Raw genomic sequence first — 15,715 nt, 5'->3', positions numbered from 1 at the left:
CTCCATCTTCTCTTCTCCAGGCTAAACCTGCCCAGTTCTTTCAGTCTCTCTTCTTAGGGCTTTGTTTCCAGACCCCTGATCATCCTGGTTGCCCTCCTCTGAACACGCTCCAGCTTGTGTGCGTCCTTCTTGAATTGTGGAGCCCAGAACTGGACGCAATACTCTAGATGAGGCCTAACCAGGGCCGAATAGAGAAGAACCAGCACCTCGCGTGATTTGGAAGCTATACTTCTATTAATGCAGCCCAAAATAGCATTTGCCTTTCTTGCAGCCACATCGCACTGTTGGCTCATGTTCAGCTTGCAATCTACAACAATTCCAAGATCCTTCTCGTTTGTAGTATTGTTGAGCCAAGTGTCCCCCATCTTGTAACTGTGCATTTGGTTTCTATTTTCTAAATGTAGAACTTGGCATTTATCCCTATTAAATTTCATCCTGTTGTTCTCAGCCCAGCACTCCAGCCTATCAAGATCACTTTGAAGTTTGTTTCTGTCTTCCAGGGTATTAGCTATCCCACCCAATTTTGTGTCACCTGCAAGTTCGATCAGCGTTCCCTGCACCTCCTCGTCCAAATCATTCATAAAAATGTTGAAGCGCACTGGGCCCAGGACTGAGCACAACACAGTGCAGAGCAGAGACTACAGGCCATGGCCATGATTCACCAGGATGCGTTCTTGCACGAGTCCCACGGAAACGACGTCTTGTGCATCTCTTATTCATTTCAAGAGGCCTCCAGCTGAACAGCGTCAGTTGAATCATACCCCTGTGACCTCTCTTTGTGACTATTTCGAGGCAAAATGTCTTCCAGCTACAACCATCTCAGGAGGCAGACGGAAGAAAAATACACAAACTTCTATCAAGGTTCCCTCAACTCTGGGCCAAGCGAGCTCCAAAATTCGGTCTCTTAATTTTGCCAAAAGATTTTTTTTTATGGTTTATTTCAGAGAATTTCTTTCTTTTTACAATTCTAAAAGGGAGCAATCTTTCGTTTTCTGCTCTCTCCGGGGCTCTGCATGCTACACCCTTAATTATTATGTTTAATTCCGCACCATAAAAAATTGCATACTGCATCAAACGTGAATCAAACAGGTTAAACAGGATTTCTCTGCGCCCAATTTATTCTGCTTTTTGCTGGTCGTTGGGTGAGGCAAAGAGGTTTGTATAAGGCCTTGAATGAACGTAAACCAACAGGCACTGAAATATCTGCCTCCGGAAACATCCGTGTCTTATTTTTGTCCTTCCTGAAATTCCAAAGGGATCTGTGTAACTGCAAAAGCCTGCACTTGTAGCATTAGGGGAGTAGCTAAAGGCGTTGAACTATGAATCAGGGATTCCCAAGCTCAAATCTTGCTTCTGCCAAGAACTCACCCAGTAGCCTTAGGCTTGAAAATGCCAAGCAAATTATTTTTTTAAAAAAAAGAGGCAACAACTTGCAATTTTAAGAACCGGTACCTGGGCTCGCTTGTTTTTCCTCTTCTGCATCACTCCTTTTTTCCTTTTGTGTTACGTCTTTTCAGTGGCAATCCTATGCATATTTAGACCACACACACAAAAATCCTACAAAAGTTGTAAGACTTTTTTTTCCAGTTTAAACAGTTCAGCCTCCATCCACCAAACTACAACATGGGGGATAATTCAACTGTCCTTCCTTGCAGGGCTGTTTTAAGGATTACAACTAGACCAAGCGTATGGAAGCGTCTTGAACACTTGAAGATGCTTTGCAAATGTTCGGTAACGTTAGTATTATTTTAGCACTAACTGGACAAACGTCAGAACTGCCTGCCTCATTGACGCGGTTCGTGTGCAAGCTAGGAACTCCTGCAGCCGGACGAGAGCGAACGAGAGAAAGCGCCTCTTCTCGTGCGGTCACCACTTCTGCCTTCAATGCACAACCCGAAAAGGTTCCGGAGTTGTTAGCGTGAAATCCAAAACCGGTGTTAAAATAATAACGTTTGGTGGACGGAGGTTGGGAGAGAGGCTGGCCTAACGCTACTGGCTGAGTTCGTGGCAGAAGCAAGATTTGAGCTCAGGAATCACTCAGGAATCAACGCCTTTAGCTACTCCCCTAATTTTACGGGTGCAGGCTTTGGGAGTGACACAGGTCTCTTTGGAATTTCAAGAAGGACAAAAATTAGGATCCACGGATGTTTCCTGAGGCAGACAGTTCAGTGGCTGTTGGCAAGGCCTTACATTCATAGGCATATAAATATTGTAAATAAAGAAATACGCTTCGCCCCAGCAACTCAAGATCTGTTAAATCCGCTCAGGATTTCGCCGCCACGGCCCCGCTCCCTCCCTCGCCTTCGTACTTAGGATCCTTGACCAGCAGTCGCCGGATGAAGTCCTTGGCCAGTTCGCTGGTGTTACTGAAGTACTCCTCGTCAAAGTCGTAGTTCACGGCAGAGATATTAGTCAAAGTCTCCTGTTTCGTTTCACCCAGGAACGGAGACGCACCGCTTAGGCTGCGGGTGAAAAGGGGAGACACACGCACACACACAGAGGGCGTCACAGCTAAACTCCGCCGCTCTTGCACCCATGATAGCGCACTAGATCAGCCTTGGGGCCACTTGCTAATGCGAGGAGGCCTGCTAATTTTATCATATCATGATGTTTATTTGCATCCTGCCTTGCCAGTGTGGTGTAGTGGCTAAAGTGTTGGACTTGGGAGTCGGGAGATCCAGGTTCGAGTCCCCACTCGGCCATGGAAACCCACTGGGTGACTTTGGGCCAGTCACAGACTCTCAGCCCAACGTACCTCACAGTCCAACACTTGCATATAAATGTAAATAATAATAATAATAATAATAATAATAGGCACACCCCAACAGGAATTCTCCCGGACACTCCCCACTGACGTGAACCCCCTCACCCCACCCCACCCACTCACAGAATCATAGAATAGCAGAGTTGGAAGGGGCCTACAAGGCCATCAAGTCCAACCCCCTGCTCAGTGCAGGAATCCACCCTAAAGCAGCCCTGACAGATGGTTGTCCAGCTGCCTCTTGAATGACTCTGGTGTGGGAAAGCCCACCACCTCCCTAGGTCACTGATTCCATTGTCGTACTGCTCTAACAGTCAGGAAGTTTTTCCTGATGTCCAGCCGGAATCTGGCTTCCTGTAACTTGAGCCTGTTATTCCGTGTCCTGCACTCTGGGAGGATCGAGAAGAGATCCTGGCCCTCCTCTGTGTGACAACCTTTCAAGTCTTTGAAGAGTGCTCTCATGTCTCCCCTCAGCCTTCTCTTCTCCAGGCTAAACCTGCCCAGTTCTTTCAGTCTCTCCTCATAGGGCTTTGTTTCCAGACCCCTGATCATCCTGGTTTGCTACTCAAAGCACAAGACCCCACGTATATTTTTTTATTTTAAAATACTCACAGAATATAGGTGATGACGCCGATGCTCCTAGAGGGGACAGAAAAAGGAGATGGTCAAAGGCTCTGGAAACCAGAAGCAAGCGCTTTGTACAGAGGCAGAAATCACGGTGCGTCTTCGGTCCATGCTCAATGGCTCAGTTCTCCCAGGCCCAGAAGGACGTGGCCTTTGCCAGTTGAGCTGCTGCAAGACCTTTGACTTGTAAGTCGCCTTCCCCAGAAAGGGCGAGCTGATACAGTCTTTCATAGAATCATGGAATCATAGAATAGCAGAGTTGAAGGGGCCTACAAGGCCATCGAGTCCAACCCCCTGCTCAATGCAGGAATCCTCCCTCAAGCATCCCTGACAGATGGTTGTCCAGCTGCCTCTCGAATGCCTCTAGCGTAGGAGAGCCCACAACCTCCCTAGGGAACTGATTCCATTGTTGTACTGCTCTAACAGTCAGGAAGTTTTTCCTGATGTCCAGCCGGAATCTGGCTTCCTTTAACTTGAGCCCGTTATTCCATGTCCTGCACTCTGGGAGAATCGAGAAGAGATCCTGGCCCTCCTCTGTGGGACAACCTTTCAAGTATTTGAAGAGTGCTCTCATGTCTCCCCTCCATCTTCTCTTCTCCAGGCTAAACATGCCCAGTTCTTTCAGTCTCTCTTCCTAGGGCTTTGTTTCCAGACCCCTGATCATCCTGGTTGCCCTCCTCTGAACCCCCTCCAGCTTGTCTGCGTCCTTCTTGAATTGTGGAGCCCAGAACTGGACCCACCGGTGGCTCCGTCTGGGGCGAACGCAGCAACCCGTTGCTGACGAGAAAACTGTTCCGCTCCAATCCTGCTCCAATCTTTGACGGCCTTATAGGCCCCTTCCAACTCGACAATTCTAAGCTCATGGCCTGCCCTCCTCCCAGCCTGGCAAAACGGTTGGAAAAACATCACTCACCACATGTCTGCCTCCAGGCCCAAAGGTTCATAGTTGACGATTTCTGGAGCTTTTGGAGAGAGGTGGGCAGGAGGAAGAGACCAATCATTAAAAAAAAAAAGAGCAATTCCTTATATTTCATTCCATTTTATAAAACACATAAACAAACACAGTAAGAAACCTCATGGTCTGTTGCAGGATTATCTAAGGCAGCCTTCTTCAACCTGGGGCGCTCCAGATGTGTTGGACTGCATCTCCCAGAATGCCCCAGCCACTGGCTGGGGCATTCTGGGAGTTGTAGTCCAACACATCTGGAGCGCTCCAGGTTGAGGAAGGCTGATCTAAGAGTTGTTCAGCCCTCACACAAACCCTTGCAGCCGAGGTTCAGACAACACAACAAGCCATAGCAACCCCTTGCCTGGCGTTGAATATTCAAAACGGCCAGATACCCACCACCCCCGTCACAACCCACCATAGCTTAAATAAGCCACGGTGGGCTGTGGTAATCATGTGATACCCAATAACATATAAGACGAACGTTATAAAACCGTTTCACAACAGTTTGCTGTCGTAAAGGTGTGGATCGTTAAACAAATTGGTAGCGGACCGAGTTTAATTCATCAAGGACCTGAAAGGGCATTCGGACAAATAAATTAAGTGTATCCTTTTCAGCCTAAGAGGACTTTAAGATGGGGAGTGTATCATGTTTATTTCTGTTTGCATTTTCTATGAGTTGTCTCTATGTCTCATAGAATCATAGAATAGTAGAGTTGGAAGGGGCCTCTAAGGCCATCGAGTCCAACCCCCTGCTCAATGCAGGAATCCACCTTAAAGCATCCCTGACAGATGCTTGTCCAGCTGCCTCTTGAAGGCCTCTAGTGTGGGAGAGCCCACCACCTCCCTAGGTCACTGGTTCCATTGTCGTACTGCTCTAACAGTCAGGAAGTTTTTCCTGATGTCCAGCCGGAATCTGACTTCCCGTAACTTGAGCCCTTGATTCCGTGTCCTGCACTCTGGGAGGATCAAGAAGAGATCCTGGCCCTCCTCTGTGTGACAACCTTTCAAGGACTTCAAGAGTGCTCTCATGTCTCCCCTCAATCTTCTCTTCTCCAGGCTAAACATGCCCAGTTCTTTCAGTCTCTCTTCATAGGGCTTTGTTTCCAGACCCCTGATCATCCTGGTCGCCCTCCTCTGAACACGCTCCAGCTTGTCTGCATCCTTCTTGAATTGTGGAGCCCAGAACTGGACGCAATACTCTAGATGAGGCCTAACCAGGGCCGAATAGAGAGGAACCAGGACCTCACGCGATTTGGAAGCTATACTTCTATTCATGCAGCCCAAAATAGCATTTGCCTTTCTTGCAGCCATATCGCACTGTTGGCTCCTATTCAGCTTGTGATCTACAACAACTCCAAGATCCTTCTCATTTGTAGTATTGCTGAGCCAAGTATCCCCCATCTTGTAACTCTGCATTTGGTTTCTATTTCCTAGGTGCAGAACTTGGCATTTATCCCTCTTAAATTTCATTCTGTTGTTTTCGGCCCAGAAATTGTCTGTGTTTACGTGTCTAACTTGCTTTGTTAATTTTTCTAGTTGAGATGTATACCAGTGTCTTTCTCCATGAAGCTATGGTAACGGTCTGTTCTTTATGGTCCAAAACAATGCAATTCCCATGCACGCCGAGACCCAAAAGAAGGCTTATAGTTTCTTATGCATCTCTAATATTTCCCCTCTGTCTGTCTGTGTCTCTCTCACACACACTCAGACACACCCCACCACCTTCTTCAAATCAGACGCGTTTTCCGAGAATCCCTTTCTCCTGCATACCTACAAACTCCGGGGTGCCGAAGATGTTTTTGAACTCGTTCCCTGCTTCAATCTTGTGAGCGATGCCGAAGTCGATCAGCTTAATTCGGGGGCTCGGAACGTTTTTGTCAAGGAGCATGATATTCTCGGGCTGGAAGGAGGGAACACGGGAGGCACACGGTCAGGACTGCATTTATTTATTTAGACATTTATTTAGACGTTATTTAGACAGCGTAAAGCCTCATGTGGCGCAGAGCGGTAAAGCAGCAGTTTCTGCAGCCGAAACTCTCCCCACGGCCTGAGTTCGATCCCAGCGGAAGCTGGTTTCAGGCAGCCGGCTCGGGTCGACTCAGCCTTCCATCCTCCCGAGGTCGGTAAAATGAGTACCCAGTTAGCTGGGGGAAAGGAAATCACGGCCGGGGAAGGCAACGGCAAACCACCCCGCTATAAGGCCTGCCAAGAAAACGTCAGCGAAAGCTGGCGTCCCTCCAAGAGTCAGTAATGACTCAGTGCTTGCACGAGAGGTTCCTTTCCTTGCTTAGACAGTGTACAGACGCATCTTTCAGTCTCTCTCTCTGCCACCCCTTTTCCTCTCTCTCCCCAACTGCCACCCCCATTTCCCCTCTTTCTCCTTTTGCCACATCTTTCCCTCTCTCTCTGCCACCCTTTCCCTCCCTCTCTCTCCCTCCTTCTGCCACCCCCTTTTCCTCTCTCTCCCCAACTGCCACCCCATTTCCCCTCTTTCTCCTTTCGCCACATCTTTCAGTCTCTCTCTCTCTGCCACCCCTTTTCCTCTCTCTCCCCAACTGCCACCCCCATTTCCCCTCTTTCTCCTTTTGCCACATCTTTCCCTCTCTCTCTGCCACCCTTTCCCTCTCTCTCCCTCCTTCTGCCACCCCCTTTTCCTCTCTCTCCCCAACTGCCACCCCCATTTCCCCTCTTTCTCCTTTTGCCACATCTTTCCCTCTCTCTCTGCCACCCTTTCCCTCTCTCTCTCCCTCCTTCTGCCACCCCCTTTTCCTCTCTCTCCCCAACTGCCACCCCATTTCCCCTCTTTCTCCTTTCGCCACATCTTTCAGTCTCTCTCTCTCTGCCACCCTTTTTCCTCTCTCTCCCCAACTGCCACCCCATTTCCCCTCTTTCTCCTTTCGCCACATCTTTCAGTCTCTCTCTCTCTGCCACCCTTTTTCCTCTCTCTCCCCAACTGCCACCCCCATTTCCCCTCTTTCTCCTTTCGCCACATCTTTCAGTCTCTCTCTCTCTGCCACCCCTTTTCCTCTCTCTCCCCAACTGCCACCCCATTTCCCCTCTTTCTCCTTTCGCCACATCTTTCAGTCTCTCTCTCTCTGCCACCCCTTTTCCTCTCTCTCCCCAACTGCCACCCCCATTTCCCCTCTTTCTCCTTTTGCCACATCTTTCCCTCTCTCTCTGCCACCCTTTCCCTCCCTCTCTCTCCCTCCTTCTGCCACCCCCTTTTCCTCTCTCCCCAACTGCCACCCCATTTCCCCTCTTTCTCCTTTCGCCACATCTTTCAGTCTCTCTCTCTCTGCCACCCCTTTTCCTCTCTCTCCCCAACTGCCACCCCATTTCCCCTCTTTCTCCTTTTGCCACATCTTTCCCTCTCTCTCTGCCACCCTTTCCCTCTCTCTCTCCCTCCTTCTGCCACCCCCTTTTCCTCTCTCTCCCCAACTGCCACCCCATTTCCCCTCTTTCTCCTTTCGCCACATCTTTCAGTCTCTCTCTCTCTGCCACCCCTTTTCCTCTCTCTCCCCAACTGCCACCCCATTTCCTCTCTTTCTCCTTTCGCCACATCTTTCAGTCTCTCTCTCTGCCACCCCTTTTCCTCTCTCCCCAACTGCCACCCCCATTTCCCCTTTCTCCTTTCGCCACATCTTTCAGTCTCTCTCTCTGCCACCCCATTTCCCCTCTTTCTCCTTTTGCCACATCTTTCCCTCTCTCTCTGCCACCCTTTCCCTCCCTCTCTCTCCCTCCTTCTGCCACCCCCTTTTCCTCTCTCTCCCCAACTGCCACCCCATTTCCCCTCTTTCTCCTTTCGCCACATCTTTCAGTCTCTCTCTCTGCCACCACCTTTTCCTCTCTCCCCAACTGCCACCCCCATTTCCCCTCTTTCTCCTTTCGCCACACCTTTCAGTCTCTCTCTCTGCCACCCCTTTTCCTCTCTCCTTCCTTCTCTCTCTCCCCCTCCCACCCCCTTTCCCTCTGCCTCCCCTTCTGCCACCCCCTTTGGCAGAAAGAGAAAAAAGGTGATGACCACTAACTTGGGTGGCATTAAAAGGGGGATTTGGGAAATTCAAGGAGGAGAAGGCTATCCATGGCTACTAGCCCTGATGGCTATGTGCTCCCTCCAGTATCAGAGACGGCACACGTCCGAGTGGCCCTTTTCTGCAGCCCGGGGCGACACCAGAGCAGCAAGACCAGGAGCCCTCCTGCTTCGCTCTTGCCCCGGGGGCCTCTCACCTTGAGGTCAAAGTGGGCGATGCGCTTGGTGTGCAGGTAGTAGACCCCGTCCAAGATCTGCTTGAGGAACTGGGTGGCCTCCTCCTCGGTCAGCGACTCCTTCTCGGCCAGGAAGTCGAAGAGCTCCCCGCCCGAGACCAGTTCCAGGATCAGCACCACGTCCGTCTTGTTCTCAAAGATGTCGTGGAGGGTGATGATGTTGGGGTGCTGGATCTCCCGAAGGATGTTCACCTCCCGCTCAATCTCCTCGCGGCTCACGCCCCGGCGGCTGGAGGACAGCCGGCGCTTCTTGATGAACTTGGCCGCGTATTCCAGGCCGCTCTTCTTTTCTCGGCATTTCCGCACGATCGCAAACTGGCCGCTGAGTGCGAGAGAGAGATTGAGAGAGATTGAACCGCCGTTTATTTATCAGCCCACCCCAGGGATGTTGGGTTTTTTTAGAGGTGGGGGGGAAGGGTAATAACGGCCAGGGAAGGCAACGGCAAACCACCCCGCTATAAGGCCTGCCAAGAAAACGTCAATGAAAGCTGGCGTCCCTCCTAGAGTCAGTAATGACTCCGTGCTTGCACGAGAGGTTCCTTTCCTTCCTTTCCAACAAGAATTATACAAAGCTAAAAAACAAGGCAGCCTTTCATAGAACCATAAAATAGCAGCATTGGAAGGGTCCTACAAGGCCATCTAGTCCACCCCCTGCTCAATGCAGGAATCCACCCTAAAGCATCCCTGACAGGTGGTTGTCCAGCTGCCTCTTGAAGGCCTCAAGTGTGGGAGAGCCCACCACCTCCCTAGGTAACTGATTCCATTGTCGTACTGCTCTAACAGTCAGGACGTTTTTCCTGATGTCCAGATGGAATCTGGCTTCTTGTAACTTGAGCCCGTTATTCCGTGTCCTGCACTCCGGGAGGATCGAGAAGAGATCCTGGCCCTCCTCTGTGTGACAACCTTTCAAGTCCTTGAAGAGTGCTATCATGTCTCCCCTCCATCTTCTCTTCTCCAGGCTAAACAGGCCCAGTTCTTTCAGGATGATCAGGGGTCTGGAAACAAAGCCCTATGAAGAGAGACTGGTTGTCACACAGAGGAGGGCCAGGATCAATTCCCGGCTGTGGAATGAGCTCCCTAAGGAGGTTCGCTTGGCACCTACATTATATGCTTTTAGACGCCGGGTGAAGACCTTTTTATTCTCCCAGCATTTTAACAGTCTACAAATAAATTTTAACTTGGTGTTTTAAATTTGTAATTTTGCATTGCTGCTGTTTTTATCTGGTTGAGCTTTTATATTGTATTTTATATTATGGTTTTATACTGTTGTTTTATACTTTGAATGTTTTTAATTTTTGTGAACCGCCCGGAGAGCTCCGGCTATTGGGCGGTACAGAAATGTAATAAATAAATAAATAAATAAATAAATTCTCAATCATCCCAGAGCGCAGGACACAGAATAACGCGCTGAAGTTACAGGAAGCCAGATTCCGGCTGGACATCAGGAAAAACGTCTTGACTGTTAGAGCAGTACGACAATGGAACCAGTGACCGAGGGAGGTTGTGGGCTCTCCCACACTAGAGGCCTTCAAGAGGCAGCTGGACAACCATCTGTCAGGGATGCTTTAGGGTGGATTCCTGCATTGAGCAGGGGGTTGGACTGCATGGCCTTGTAGGCCCCTTCCAACTCTGCTATGCTATGATTCGATGATGAAGATGTTGATGAGGGGTAGAGGAGGGGTGGGGAAATTAAAGGTAGGAGGCTTTAAGAGAAAGGAGGACTGGTGGGGCTGATCACGACCCCAGGATAGCAATAAAACAACATTTCAACAATCGACAAAGCCAGGCTGAATGGATCGGGCTTAGGGAAACGGAAGATATTCCGCACTGATGGGGCCACCGTTTGAGACGTCCCCCGTAAGGATCCGCACTCAGATCCGGCCCGATCGACACAGGCCAACCCTACAGCCTCTCGATGCCTCCTTCTTCAGGGCGGCGACACTGAGCTTCCACATTCCTGACGCGCCCAGCCTCCATGCCGGAGAAAAAGCACTTCCTGGTTGCTGTGTGACCACGAAAATGCCGGGGAAATCCACAGTAGCCATTAGAGAGGGAGGAGAGCGAAGAACTCAACACACACAGAGAGAAAGAGAGAGAGAGAGAGAATTGCACGCAGCCTGCAAACTCTCCAACATCTTTTTTTTTTTAATAAAGCCGCAGGCTTTGGGACATTTAAGAGCAGTGCTTATTTACATTTTTCCAAAGTGAGATCATGCCGCTGGCTTTCCATATAAGGCTGGAGCGACAGAACGGGCGAGAGAGACGAACAGAAGCCACCCGACATGTTTTAGTTCTGCCGGCCATCAGCAAAAAAAAAAATTAAGGGTTGGATGGCGACAGCGCTGCCTAGGGGGTGGAGTTGGGGGAGCGGAGGATAGATCTCACGAAGAAAGTTGGGGGGGGGGCTGGGAATGCAAGGGAAGACACCTTGGCCTAAAGCTACCCTTCTGTGCACAAATGCACCGACTACATAATGGCCTAGTTTTGGGCAGAAGATTCCTGGCTCAATAAGCCGTCATTTATTAAGTCAGGGCAAAAGTGATTATTGTTGTTATTATTAACTACGTTTGGCTTCCTTCCTTTGCACACCAGCTTCAGCCTTGTTCTGTTTAAACCACAGTCCCCCGCGACGTCCAAAAAGAAGGAACTCTGGTTTGCTAACTAGCAACAAACCATGGTTTAAGACCTAGGAACAAACCATGGCTTAAGACCTAGGAACAAACCATGGCTTAAGACCTAGGAACAAACCATGGTTTAAGACCTAGGAACAACCCATGGCTTAAGACCTAGGAACAACCCATGGTTTAAGACCTAGGAACAACCCATGGTTTAAGACCTAGGAACAACCCATGGCTTAAGACCTAGGAACAACCCATGGCTTAAGACCTAGGAACAAACCATGGCTTAAGACCTAGGAACAAACCATGGCTTAAGACCTAGGAACAAACCATGGTTTAAGACCTAGGAACAACCCATGGCTTAAGACCTAGGAACAAACCATGGCTTAAGACCTAGGAACAAACCATGGCTTAAGACCTAGGAACAAACCATGGCTTAAGACCTAGGAACAAACCATGGCTTAAGACCTAGGAACAAACCATGGTTTAAGACCTAGGAACAACCCATGGCTTAAGACCTAGGAACAACCCATGGCTTAAGACCTAGGAACAACCCATGGCTTAAGACCTAGGAACAAACCATGGCTTAAGACCTAGGAACAAACCATGGCTTAAGACCTAGGAACAAACCATGGCTTAAGACCTAGGAACAAACCATGGTTTAAGACCTAGGAACAACCCATGGCTTAAGACCTAGGAACAAACCATGGCTTAAGACCTAGGAACAAACCATGGCTTAAGACCTAGGAACAAACCATGGCTTAAGACCTAGGAACAAACCATGGTTTAAGACCTAGGAACAACCCATGGCTTAAGACCTAGGAACAACCCATGGCTTAAGACCTAGGAACAACCCATGGCTTAAGACCTAGGAACAAACCATGGCTTAAGACCCCGATTAGTAAACTGACATTAAACCAGAGTTCCTCTCGCCTTCTCCCTTCATGTGCCGCTTGTAGCGCTTCAGTCCTGGTCTGTTTAAATCAGAATTCCTCATTACATTGACAAGCGGTTTAATGACAGCTTACCCACTGAGATCTTAGAGCCCAGTGTGATCCTGGTTTTAAGAGCCCAGTTAGTAAACTGACATTACATCGGGAGTTCCCCAGTTCAGACGTAGCGTGGAACTCTGGTTTAAACAGATGAGGACTGAAGTTCCAAAGCTGACATGCAAAGGGAGCAGGTTAGCACATGAGCCCAGTGCTCAACCCAAGTTTAACAAAAACTGGCTTATTGGGGCCGTAGCTAGACGTAAGGTTTATCCCAGGATCATCCCGGGTTCGTCCCTGCCTGAGCGCTGGATGCCCTGTGTGGCACTTAGAGGAACAGGTTTGACCCCAGGACAATCCTGGGATAAACCTTAGGCCTAGCTATGGCCTTAAGGCAGGAATGTTAGGCTGGAAAAGATCCTTTACTCTTGAACGTGCTGCAAAGCCTGAGACGCGTGGGGTCTGTTTCCTGGTCTCCCCACAGCCTCAGGATTTCGACTGCAATTTATAAATTCTCAGAAAAACCACTTCCTCAAGGACACACAAGAGAATCCTGGAGAGGGATCCTTTCAGCTCAGTCTAAAATCAGCTCACTTTACAGAGTAGGGCTGTAGTTCTCAGACTCCTTACTCCAACTAGCTTTCAGATGGCCCCAGCAAAGTTACTCCCCCACGGAATTCGGTGGGTCTTGCCTCCAAGTCAACAGGCTTAGGATCAGGGCCTCTACCTCCCCCACAAAACCAAAATGGCGACAGACGGCGAGTCCAGAGCGCAGGGCAGAAATGAACTCCGTTTTGCCTTGCTACACACTAACTCTCTTCGCATGCTCAGAGGAGGGGACGGTCTGGCTTCTGCTGATGGGCCGGAATGGTTCAGACAGGAAATGTGCCCGAAACAGTTTTAGCCACTGAGACATACATCAAAAATGCGACAACGCGAGATGTGAGGCCACCCTCTCTTGTGAAATTTTAGTGTGACATCAGAGGCAATTTGTTTGCCTGAGAATCACAGAGGAATGCATAAATGAATCTATCAAAGCTCTTCATTCAAACCAATTCCTGAAATTTTGCCCCAGATCTGCAACAACTTTTTAGGCTTCAATGCTCATGCGCTCACTGCCTCCTGAAGTCTTTAACGCGCATAGCTCCTGGGGTCTCAAGTCTCTCCAAGAAGGATTCTTCAACTAACCTGAACTTTCCATTCCATTACAGCAGCCTTCCTCAACCTGGAGGTGCTCCAGATGTGTTGGACTGCATCTCCCAGGGCATTCTGGGAGTTGTAGTCCAACACATCTGGAGCGCCCCAGGTTGAGGAAGGCTGCATTACAGAATCCGTATGCTGTTTATGAACGTTCCGTTGCAAACGGAATTCCCCCTGAGCGGTTGGAATGTTTATGGACATTCCGTGACGCCACCGCAGCTTTAGTCAAGAGCTAATTTTCAATGTATACGAACAAGAACACATAAATACACCTATACGTTCACCGTACGCATACAAGATACTGGAAATTTCGGGGGGGGGGGTTGATAGCTAGCAGTCACAGAAGATGTTTTGAAGAAAAACTGGCTAACCCCCCACCCCCCCCCACCCCCAAGACAATGCACAGAAAGAAAGCCGCAAAAAGCACGAGGCCTGCCTACCTGCCCAGTTCCTCTTCCATCTCATAGTGGTCTTCCACATTTTCCTGGCGGAAAGTGGACATGGCTTCCACAAGGAACGAAGTCGGGTGGGACCCCCCTCCTCAATTTCCTGGCACCAGGAATACCAGTAGCCAAAGCTAAAGGCTGGGTTCAACGCCGCAGAAGAGCAGGTGATACAGAGAACGGTCCAGTGTTGCTAGAATACAGAACGGGGGAAATCATTGCACACCCCCAAAGTGATCTCACCACCACCACCAAAAAACCACTTCTTTAGACACACACACACACATCCCAATTCAATCCCATAGCTCCAAATTGGGCCTGGGTGGAGACCAACCCAAGCTTAACCAATGAATACAAATATTATCAATACAGTTAAAAATAAAAAGAAACACACACTTCCAATGGACTTTTCTGCCACTCTTGCATCCCCAGAGACATATATCCCCCCCCAAATGCCTTCCAATAACCGTCCCCCAATCCATAACCCCACAAGGCCTTTGCGCAGACCCCCAGCTCTCTTCTCCCAACTCTAAATCCCCCCCCCACATCTTCACACGCCTACCTCAGTGTACAGCCTCTTCCCCTCACCTCTTTACAACGCCCCACATATCCGCCTCCAAATTCTACTCCATAGAACCTACGGCTTCCTTCACTTGGGCTCCCATCTTTTCACCTGCGATCCCAACGGCCTCCCCACGGGTCACCCCCCACCCCTATTCTCCCACATACCTCCCAGGCCCGCCCTGTCCCTCTCCAGCCCCACAGGTGCCTCCTAGGATGCCTCGCCTCGCCTTCCAGCCCCAAACCTCACTTCCCCCACCCTTCAGTCACCTCCTAATCTCCCCCTTCAACCCAGCCCCTCCTTCACGGCCACCCCCAAACTCACTCCGACACACCCCAAAACAGCCGCTGCCAGCTCTCCCCCTCCCTCTTCCCACAGACCCATATATCCACTCCCAGCCCCCCACAAAACCTCTCTCATACTTTCCAAGTCCCCCACACACACAAACCCCTAACCTTTTCCCTCTCAAGTCCCCCGCAACCTCACAGCACCCCCAAATATTTCTTCTTATGCCCCCAATTAAGCCGCCCAGAGCGCTTCGGCTATGGGGCGGTAGATAAATGTAACAAATCAAAATCAAATCAATCAAATCAATTTCCCCACAAAGAGCCGACCGCTTGCCCTCCAAACCGTACCCCCCCGGCCCCAAATTCCCTCCCAGCCCCCCAAGACCCACCCTGGGTTCTCCATGCTCCTGCCTGGCCTTTCACAGCCCCCCAATATTCTCGCCAGACCCACACAGGACCCCCCAAATTTTGCCATGGCCTCCCCCATCTCTGCCCCACCCAACCCCACCTCCCCAACCCCCCCCCAAATTCTCCACCTCCCAGGCACCCATCACAGATCCCCTCCAAAACCCACAGGAACCGCCCCATGTTTTCAAACTCCCCCCCACCTAAATCCCCCCCCACTCCCTATATACATTCTCATACTGCAGACCCCCCCTCACTATACACCCCACTGCTCACCACCCCACAACCTGGACCCCCATCTCATCTTACAGCCCCACAGACACTCCCCAACCCCCCCCAACAAACTTCTGACACCCCCACCCCACATTTCCCCTTTCACAATCCCCCCCCCATATTCCCCTTCCAAAAAGGGGGTGGAACTTTAAAGGTCCGCCCCCCCTTTCCCTCCAGAACCCCCACCCCCTTTTTAAGAAGAAAACAGCCCCCACCCCTCTCAAAGCGACCCCCTCCTCTTCCCCCCCCCTCGCCCACCTCAGGGGGGCGGGAGCGCGCCTGGGAGGGGCGCGCGCGCGTCCACGAGAGCTGCCCGCATTCCAACACTTCGCTCCTCT

The 15,715-nt window shown here is 50.2% G+C and overlaps 1 protein-coding gene across 1 annotated transcript in view; it reads right to left on the bottom strand.

The window, feature by feature from the left end:
- DAPK3 (death associated protein kinase 3) overlaps positions 1–15,715 on the bottom strand; it is a 19,804-nt gene extending 4,089 nt beyond the window's left edge. Inside the window, exons 1-7 of the mRNA XM_063147269.1 lie at positions 15,636–15,715; positions 13,848–14,043; positions 8,562–8,922; positions 6,105–6,234; positions 4,299–4,347; positions 3,374–3,400; positions 2,310–2,462 (exon numbers count right to left, since the gene is read on the bottom strand). Of these exons, the coding sequence (XP_063003339.1) occupies positions 2,310–2,462; positions 3,374–3,400; positions 4,299–4,347; positions 6,105–6,234; positions 8,562–8,922; positions 13,848–13,909 (782 nt within the window). The 5' untranslated portion in view covers positions 13,910–14,043; positions 15,636–15,715. The remainder of the gene's footprint in view (positions 1–2,309; positions 2,463–3,373; positions 3,401–4,298; positions 4,348–6,104; positions 6,235–8,561; positions 8,923–13,847; positions 14,044–15,635) is intronic.

This window comes from Elgaria multicarinata, chromosome 23 (assembly GCF_023053635.1).
Source record: "Elgaria multicarinata webbii isolate HBS135686 ecotype San Diego chromosome 23, rElgMul1.1.pri, whole genome shotgun sequence".
Taxonomy (NCBI): Eukaryota; Metazoa; Chordata; class Lepidosauria; order Squamata; family Anguidae; genus Elgaria; species Elgaria multicarinata.
Note: the sequence above shows the minus strand (reverse complement) of the source record. Positions and strands in the feature narration are given on the sequence as shown.